Source organism: Nanorana parkeri, unplaced genomic scaffold (assembly GCF_000935625.1).
Source record: "Nanorana parkeri isolate BGI_ZX_2015 unplaced genomic scaffold, ASM93562v1 scaffold19, whole genome shotgun sequence".
NCBI lineage: Eukaryota > Metazoa > Chordata > Amphibia > Anura > Dicroglossidae > Nanorana > Nanorana parkeri.
The window spans coordinates 2012008-2022314 of NW_017306287.1; the positions used below are offsets into that span (position 1 = coordinate 2012008).

General features: G+C 40.9%; 1 protein-coding gene across 1 annotated transcript in view; it reads right to left on the minus strand.

The window, feature by feature from the left end:
- Positions 1–7965: 7965 nt before the first annotated feature.
- LOC108791193 (E3 ubiquitin-protein ligase RBBP6-like) overlaps positions 7966–10307 on the minus strand; it is an 11320-nt gene continuing 8978 nt past the window's right edge. The window contains exons 2-3 of the mRNA XM_018561604.1: positions 10021–10120; positions 7966–8403 (exon numbers count right to left, since the gene is read on the minus strand). Of these exons, the coding sequence (XP_018417106.1) occupies positions 8223–8403; positions 10021–10120 (281 nt within the window). The 3' untranslated portion in view covers positions 7966–8222. The remainder of the gene's footprint in view (positions 8404–10020; positions 10121–10307) is intronic.

Below are 10307 nucleotides of genomic sequence, written 5' to 3' on the forward strand. Positions count from 1 at the left end.
ATTTAAGCAAAATAAAATAAAAAAAACAAAACAGATTTAGATGGACTCTGCAGATTACAATTATATGGTAAGGACTGAATAGTTTTGAAAAGATATGCATGAAACTATCATTGGTGGTCTCATTTCTAGGAGACCTAGGCTAATGCTGGAATTAAAGTGAAACTAAACTCAAGAGTTAAATGTTAAAAATGCATGCAAATACCTTAAAGGGTTTCTAAACCCTCAGTTTTTTTTGCATACATCTACTGCTAGCAAGCAGTAGATATATGCAAAAAGTTTTTTTTAAAACGCTATAAACAGCGGTTTAAACTTACCCAGTCTTCGCCGCGCGCTCTCGTCCGAGAATCCGAAACTGATCGGGCAGGCGCATGCGCAGTTCGGATTTTCGGCCGGGAGACGAGGAGAGACTCAAGGTAAGTCTATGGACGCGTGTACCCGCATGCACACACTTTGGGATCGGAAGTGCCAGCAAGGACAGAGGAGTCAGCACTGGATCGGACACCTGCCGCAGCACTCGAGAGAAGGCTGAAAAGGACAGGAAAGAAGAGGAAGATCGGATTAAGAGACATCATTTAAGGTAAGTGCCGACATTAACATTGGGGGAGAAAACATTTTTTTGACTTTAATGTCACTTTTACTATTAACAAAAATATATCTCATTTGTGTATCATTCAGCTGTAGATCCTCAAAACATCTCTGAATTGGTGCCGACACTGTCCCTTCTGGAGGGGGGCTACTTTTGTTCTCCATGGTCCCTGTGTGTGTCGTAAATAAGTCACCACTCCAAGCTCGTTCCTGTGATGGACTATAATCTTATGTTTAGTTTACCAATATGTATTGAGATTGTAGTCCATCACAGGAGTGATCTTGGAGCGGTGACTACTTTACAACACACACAGGGACCATAGGGAACAAAAGTAGCCACCCTCCAGAAGGAAGGACAGTGTCCACCCCAATTCAGAGATGATTGGAGGATCTACAGCCGAGTGACACACAAATAAGATACATCTCTGTTAGTAATTGAGGTACATGAATTGTTAAGATTTTACTCCTGAGTTTAGTGTGACTTTTATATCAGTTCTACATCTTAATGAGCTAAACCACTATGAAGTATAGCACCGGTCTATTTGTATTGTCTTAGCCTGTCAATGTATCTGTGATGCAAAACTGTTTAGAGTACACATGTGCTTCTATACTATGTGCATTGAACAATTCACATAAGCTTAACAAGCAGTAAGAGATATGGCTTTAAAAAAAGCAAGCTCTGACCTTTTTAGCTGCATTTAGTGTTAAGATGTTCTCTCAAAAATCCTAAAAGATCACAACTAAGACTCTAGAGCAGCCATTCTCAATCAAGGTTCTATGGAACCCTTGGATTCCTTCAGAGGCTGCAAGGGGGTAGCCGGAGCAGTAGAGGATCTCCAGTCTATTGAAGCCTGCAAAGTGCTGGGGCAAATGCCACTTGAAACAGCTCAGCAGCATGGCATCAGTGGAGCGCATCCTCTGGTCTCTGAGCTAAGTTTGCACTTAACTGTAATTCCATTCACATAACATTTGCGTTTCCCATGCGGAAGACCGCGCAGCACGCACACGCTAAAATCTTTCACCTGCATGGATTCCGCTCGTTTGCGGCTATTGCCATAGATAAAAAATAAAATTGCGCTTGGACTATTTTGCAGGCTGCATGGCTTTGTACCGCGCAGCCGCCGCAAAAGTCTGAACAATGCACATTAAAGTTCATTGTTTTTTTTATGTTTAGAGCGGCTCTGCGCGCATTTGTGCGGACAACCGATCCTGTGTGACTAGAGCCCAAGGAAAGGATTCTTCCCACTGCACTTCAATGTAATGGCATTCTGTGCAAGGACCAAAAGGAGCATGTCTCGGCAGACCAATTATGTAAGGGACCACAACACTGACCACCGAACTAAGACCTGTTTTAATTTCTTCTTGCCAATTATTTTATGCATTTTAATTTTGTGAACGTTGCGGAAAACTATTTTGCCAGATAGCGAAGGGCAAGGGGGGGTGGGGGTCGGGTGTTAAAGAAATCATTAACCTTGGACATCAAATACTCTATGTATGCCACATTCTCAATTCTTTTGTTTAGGATTAGCATATCTAGTTCTTCAGATCACACTAATGTACCAAGAGCTGTAGATAATCACTCTTAGTTGCGGTTCCCTGTGACCTAAACAAATTTAAGGGGTTTCTTTAAAAAAGGTAAATAGATTGAAAAGCGAGGGTTTATGGCCTGTTCACACCAATAGCAGCATTATAATGCACACTGAATGCTTTAGTGCAGATGAAAGGCTGCCCAGCACAGTCCAACTTGCCCAGTATTAGTGGGCCCTTATAGTGTTTCCACTTAAAGACCCTTACAGGTTGTATATATTAGGAGGGGCAGGCAGCCTGCCAAGAGCTAATAGGAAAATAAAGTAATAAGGAAAGAGCTAAGATATTAATGCATATGTGGAGAAATTTAGAAATTAAAGTGTGTATATATGGCCAAAACGTTTATGGTTTAGTGGATAGAGTAGGGAAGAGTTTAAACCCATGCCAGGTTATTTTTTGCTGTCTGTGTACCATTTGGGAAATTTCCCTTCACTCCCTGTCCTAGAGGCACAACAGGAAGTTAGAGAATCCCCATTGCCTCTTGTTCTGGGGACAGTTCTTACATTTTGGATTTCCCCCCACATTCTATGTGATAATGGTCACCAGCCAGTAAACATTTTAGGACACCAGCAGCAAAAAAAACTTGAGGATCCAAAGCTTTCCCCACTATGCAAAAAAAAAAAGAAAAGAAAAAAAAGGGAGGCCAAAGATGAACTCATGTTTCCTCTAAATGCTTATAGATAGGAGGTGAATGAGGTAAATTACTTCTACATGCATGATTTGGGCACAGGTTCACTTTAACTACCACACTCATTGGGGGAAATAAAAAACCAAAAACAATGTATACAACACAAATTTAAAGCCTTTTAAACAGGGAAAACTCTGATCATGAAGAAACAAAATAGATTAAATGTGAAGGGGTTTACATAGTTCAGCAAGATAAAAGAAAATTAAACAATTACACACTTAAGAGGGTTGAGATTAAAGACCCCTGGCCTAATGACATGTTTTGTGTTTTCGTACAGGCTGCAAAGGCACAGTAAGATGAAAAAAGAACTGCATTTTTTTTTAATAACACAGCACAATGCAATGCAAGGCATTGTGGCGCACTGCAGGAAACAGTGCATTAAAGTGACACTAAACTCAGGAGTAGAATCTTCAAGATGCATTCAAGAATCTTAACTATTAACAAAAATGTATCTTATTTGTGTATCACTCGGCTGTAGATCCTCAAATCACCTCTGAATTGGTGCGGACACTGTCCTTCCTTCTGGAGGGGGGCTGCTTGTGTTCTCCATGGTCCCTGTGTGTGTTGTAAAGTAGCCTCTGCTCCAAGCTCATTCCTGTGATAGACTACAATATCAATACAAATTAGAAAACTAAACATGAGATTGTAGTCCATCACAGGAGCGAGCTTGGAGCGGTGACTACTTTACAACCAAAGTAGCCACCCTCCAGAAGGAAGGACAGTGTCAGCATGAATTCAGAGATGATTTGAGGATCCACAGCCGAGTGATACACAAAGAAAATACACTTGTGAATAGTTATAGTTAAGGTAAGGTACTAGAATGTATTTTTAAGATTTAACTCCTGAGGTTAGGGTCACTTTAAGGTTCCATTGTAAATAAATGGAACCACAAAGAACCGCACAAAGTGTGAAGAGCCAGCCTTAAAAGGAGGTTCCGGCTGAGATTAGGAGACCTAATTTTTCAATCATACTACTAGAAAATAGCAACTTTTAAAGTAAATTTTCCCTATGGAAAGCTTGTGGCATCCAGTAAAAAGAACGGACATTGAGCAATTGAATAACAGTTCCCAGCTGCAAGTACATCAATAGGGCTTAGTTACATTTAAATGCAATAGACATTCCAAGAACACAAACTGCTAAAATAAAGTTAAATTTTATTTCAAAAACATGTGACTCATTGTATACACATGTTATAAAAACAAATGAAAATGCAAATTATTGCAAGAAACGTTTAAAGACTAGCACAACAATTACAATATGCCACTCAACATGTTAAAATTGATACTTAACCTGGGATCAAATAATACAGCAAATGATTTGCTTATTTCTACATCATGAACAAAACCTTGCATCACTGTGGACATTAAACCAGTTAGTGAAACACACTAGCAATCAGCTTTAAACACATTGACATGATTACAAATGTACCAAATTTGTAAAGATCAGAGTACCAGCAATTAACACTGCGGAGCAGGTGGGCACTGACAAAATACATCTGAAAGAAGCAGGCACTTTTTAGAATGTTACGCAGGTCCAACAAGTGGACAGGCGCTTGTGTTTTGCAACTGATCTGCTTCATGACTTGAAGCAAGAGCATACAGATCTGATAAACTACAGGCATGACCACAGACAAGTCACACACAGTCAGTATGGGTCGAGGATATGGCAAGAATTGTTTCCACTTATACTTTGTTGAGAAGGCTTCTCAAAACTGTTGACTGTCATTGTTAACAATTCTTGTCACTGTTTCTAAATACAGTACAGAACTTAAGGTGCGGGTATTTACCATAAGCGTGAAGACCTCGCAACACACAGTTCTAATATGTAGAAAGGATTGGTTTAAAAAAACAATTCTGTAAATTAGAAAAAAAAAGAACGAACAGCAGTCCTGTATTGCAATACAGGGGTTGCCTATTTATTCTACAGCTTGCTCCAAATTGTGACCATCCCTCTGAAGCGGCAGGTGGAACTCAAATGTTCCGTCTGTTTGCTCTACATTTCAGAGCAAACAGGCCTTCTAAAATGGCTGTTAGAAGCCATAAGCAAACCAGCATGTCAGCCCAGCGCTTATTCAGTTTTGTCAAGCATGCATCTATTCAAATTGCATGTTTTACTGATTCCCACTAAAATCTGTTTATTAAAATTCTGTAGCACAATACTGAGGCTACATGGTTAAACATCTAATGGCAGGACTAGAAGCCATCATCATTGCCAGCTTCTAGTTCTATGACCACATATAGGAACTCCGACAGAAGTAAGCACACCACAGCCGTTAAGGCGATCTATAATTAAAAAAATATCCGATTTGGGTACTTGTAAAACACAATGGGGGGAATCAAAACTGGAACAGACAAAATCTGGAGCAGCTGTGCATAGCAACCAATCAGCTTCTCTCTTCAGTTTGTTCATTTAAGATTTAAAAATAAAAGAGAAGCTGATTTGGTTGCCATGCACAGCTGCTCCAGATTTTGTCTGCTCCAGTTTTCATAAATTCCCCCCAATGTTATCGCTGCATCAAGCAACTCATTTGTTTTAAATGGGCTGGCAATACACCTTAATGCAGGAAAAAAAAAGTACCAGACGCTTTGAAGTAGAACACTGCAATGCACAGCATGTGCATTGCTTTCTACAACAAGGCTTTTTAAAAACTAATAACGCAACACAGGTTTTGCCAGGTTACCTCAAAGCAAAGAGCTGAATGAGCCCTAAAACACTACCAAATAAAAGTATATGCCCATAAATGCATTTGAACATGGGCATCTAGGCATAAAAGGTATTTCTGGTCATGAAAGACTAAAGCAGGTAGTACAGAAAAAAATAAAACTGTTTGGAATCATGTGAGGAGTAATATTTCAGACAAACGACAGAATCCTTTACCTGACCATGCCAAATACAGCTAGACCAGAAGCCTTTGCATGTCTAACCAGAAATGCTGTTGCTTGAGCTTTTGAGCCACTCCTCGCTGCTTTATAAATCCGCCCAATGCAAGTGTGCATTTCCGTACAACAATCGTTCAGAAAAACGACTGATGGTAGCCGGATCACTTGCACAAGACTGCCATCAACTAGGGTACAAGTACTTTAGGTATTGACTGTTTCGCCTCTACACCCGTCCCGGATATGGTCTCTGACCATTTCCACCTGCTTATCTACTACCTACAGCTTAGTGTCTACAGAGGAAATGGCAGATTAAAACCCTCCACCTCCTCTTACAAAGCAAGTCCTGGCAGAAATTGTAATTGAACAGTTAATCGGATTAAACCATTGCCAGTAGTAACTGGGGCATTCCCTGTCCTGCAGCTGCACTAAAAAACAAAAAAGGGGCAGGATGCTTGTGCTGACATCATTGACCTAATATGGCCACATGGCCATACTAGCTCAAAGTCATTGACCAAATACAGCCATCTGACCAATGACATCACTGTCTGCAAGCAAAACGGCAGAATGCAGATTGAGACAGGGAATTACTTGGCAGCAGCGGAAGGAGCTTCCATGCATGTTTGGCAGAGCTCAGGATCAGATCGCTTTCAGTCCCAACTTGAGTTCATCGCTAGCTGTACCCATTCTTCTAAACTCAAACCAGTTTATGGACTGTTCCATGAAGCAGGGATGTTCTACCCCAAATGTTTTACTTACTGCAAAAATAGGACAGCATGCTTGTTAAAAGCGCTATTAATACAGGGGTGGAACAATTCCACAGTGATGTAAGACAGATTGACATAACGCCATGTAATAGGCAGTTTTGGTACCTCTTATTTACAGCTGCACAAAAATGAAGCTCTGGACACAAGTCCATGTTCAGATGCTGCAGATACTTTTTGCACATGGCTGCAACCAGCATTATAGATTACTCTAACATTACTGTGAACACCGAGAGGTCGATCACACCATTTCAGTCAAGCTGCATAGATCAACGTAGGCTCAATGCTGGGGTGCATAGCAAATAACTGTTTTCTATGTGCCCCATTTAAACCATAATTCTGAGCCGAGATGTACTTCAGTGCATTGTGTAACACGCAGACATGCTGCATTTTTAAGCAGCACAAGTTACCACACCGCATGATGCCGCACCACGCTGTGAAGACTTAATTCAAGTCTGATTTTGTGACACTTTAAAAGTTAAAAACAAACAGATTGCCCTTTGTTGTAACACCACAAAGCACCACCACATACACCACAGCCAGCAGCCCACAGGCATTTTAGCATGCGGGCTGGTGTGACCGAGCTCGCAGACTGAGAATGAACAGTTTTGTAACAGATCTCCCCTTTTAAAGTGGACCCATAAACAAATACTAACATAGAACTATGTTAACAGTCTTGCTGGGATGGGTAAAGAGGAAAAGAAGGAAGTTGGTGCTTCAGGCGCTCTTCAGTGCTGACCACATGCCTAAGGAGCTACTTGGTCATGCTGAAGATAAGCCAATCTGCTTACTTACAGCAGAGCTCACATGACCTGTGGCTCCGTGTGGGCATGTGTGACTAGTACTGAAGGATATCTGTAAAAAATAGGTCAAGGCAACTGGACTTGCAGTATTTTTCTTGAAGATGTACATATATGCAGCAAGTCCAGTTGCCTTGACTTACTTTTCACAGATATACCATGACCTGGATGAATGAGAACCTTCACATAGTACTGAAGGAGTTTTAAGCAGCACATTTTCCAGGAGACTCAATCAATCTTAGGAAGACTGGTAACATTGCTTTATGTTAACTCCAGAGTACAAGTCTTTGTTTTTATTCTGTATGTTTTAAATTGAAGAGACTGAAAAGTCTTCCAATGACTATGTGACTCTAGAGATTTGTCTAGCCCTGTATTAATATGCAATATATAGCTCTGCTGTGCCAGACCCTGGGGGACAGCAAAAGAGCAGTAACTGCCTATGTAGGGTAAAAATGACTTGGCTACAATGCTTTTGAGACATCACATGTGACAGACAATAAGGCGAGGCCACAACCCAGTGGAGAACAAGTGCATTGAAAACAGATAATCTGTAATTAGTCAACAATATAATGTAACAACAGTTACAAAGCATGCTGCAAGAAATTGCAGGTATAGAAAAAAGGCAGTTCATAATAAAATCAGTACATATGTAAAATAAGGCCAGATATAAATGTCAACAAACCCCATTTCATAATGTGTTTTATAAAAACTGACACATGTAATACTTTATTGTAAAGAAACAATACAAAAAGACCTATACAAACAGATCTTAAAGTCAAAACACAACAGAACATGACAGCATGTTCACACTAGTGACCGCTCATACAGACGGTACAAGGTCCTGTGTAACAGGATATAATATTGCATTCAATATGAAATACAGTGCCAAGGGGAATTGTGCACTTTCACAAAGTGCTCATCATTACCAGTGTGCAAAATACATTGGCAAATTAACAAATTCACAGTTTAAACAGAACCACACAGAAAGAGAAGCAGGAGGGTGCCTGCACTTTAAAGGCTGGAGTAAAGAAGTATAAGGAAAAAGGGTGATTGTGGGTTTACATACTGCTTTTGATGTTCCACTCACTGGCTCATTACGATTTCTAGAATGCAAACCAGAAAAGAGAAAAGCAATTAGTGAAATTACTTTAAAACACAAAGATATACAGTAGATACAATTGCTGAGCATTTTACAAGATTCATACTGAGCAATATGAACTACCTGTATGGAATGCAGGCCAAATCACCCATGTGATATATGCACTGCCAGTATAGGCCTTACTAAATTATATTTTTTTGGCAGAGGGCAAGTTTTTTACCATTTCAAAGCCCTAGATACACACTAAAAGGGTGTATATATAGTGTATCAAACTCTGTTTTATTCTTTAAAGAGCAGGGAAGGGTTAGAACATGTCAGGTTTTTCATTACTATCCACTTGCAAAATCTATCTCCCCTGTACAGTGATTTCACTGCGTTTCAGACCCCCTTCCACCAGGAAGGAGAGGTTTTTGCTGCTGTCTGTATTCATGTCCCATTCAAGCTGAATAAAGCTTCTGATAGCGCAAGTATTTGCTTAAGCAACCTATGATCAGTTGGCGTTTAAAGAGCAAAACTAAAACTATTCAGATACAATATGGATCCTGTCTGCGTCCGAGCATTGACAACCGCACGGATGTGCAGCTCAGGGGAGCGTACGGCCGCATCCTCCCATAGGGAAGGACAGGCTGCTGCTTACAATCACACGCAGCACCTGCCCTTTCGCGGAACAGCCCGATGTGGCTGTGCACGCCGCATGGATCTGCACAGCCCCACTCTATGCTGGGTGAATGAGGCCTTACCTAAACTCTATTACACCCCCAACTACCCTGTCCTATAATCTCATATGTTAACAAAAGCCGATACTAACTGCCAAGGCCTGGTAGTAAGGGCTTGTTCACACTAGCTACAGTGCATTGCAGAGCAGTTGGCTGCTGGAACGCACTGTACCACAGCCTGGCTGGCTCCTGCACCGCCAAGCCCCCTCCCTCGCCAGAATGCAGGTAGCCGGCCAGGATCCGATACAGTGTGTTCCAGCAGCTAACCGCTCTGGAACACACTAACTGGTATAGAGCTGCAGCTAACGATTATTTTCAAAATCGGTTAGCCGATTATTAAGTTCGATTAATCGGATGGTGCAGCGTGAAGAGCGTGGATGCGGGCGAGCGGGTCTGGCAGCGGCGAACGTGAGGTGGGGAAGAGGTGCGGCACGCAGTGTGTGTGGAGCCGTGAACAGGGCCAACTGATCGGAAGACGATTAATCGATTATTGAAAAAGTTGACAACTTTTTCAATAATCGATTATAATCAATGTTGATTAGTTGTTGCAGCCCTAAACTGGTATGAACAAGCCCTACCAGCAACATGATCACCCCCTCCCCAGCTCTGTTCCAGATGAGAACCTAATACAGTCCGGATCAGTATTACAGAGCTGGTATTAGGTGATAGGATGACAGGAGCAGAGTATAGGAGCAGATTATACTTTTAAGTAAAAAATTACATCTGCATTAATTGCTAATTGGACTTTATTTCCAAAAGCAACCCAATTCTATGTTTCAATTTCTCACAGCAAGTTAAGGACAAAATCTGAAAAACTAACCAGTCACCAAAGGCACATTCCTAAATTTCCTTATGTAACAAACTGCAATATAGAAGCAACAACATGGTGAAAAATTACAACTTACACGACAAATGTTTTGGTTGTAGTTCTCACGCCACCAATAGGAATTCTCCGCACAATGACAGATGAGTTCTTAGGAATAAGAGCTGTTTCGTCTGTGTATTCTACAGCGATTAAAAACAAAAAACAAAAGCAATAAGTATGACTTTGGAATAACTTTCCACATGAGACAAACTGCTACTAAACACTGGACAAGTTATATGTCCGCATCCATATGAAATTAAAAGAAAAAAAAAATGTTATAATGTAACAATAAATTATAAAGCTGGGGGGGGGGGGGGGGGGTTTGAA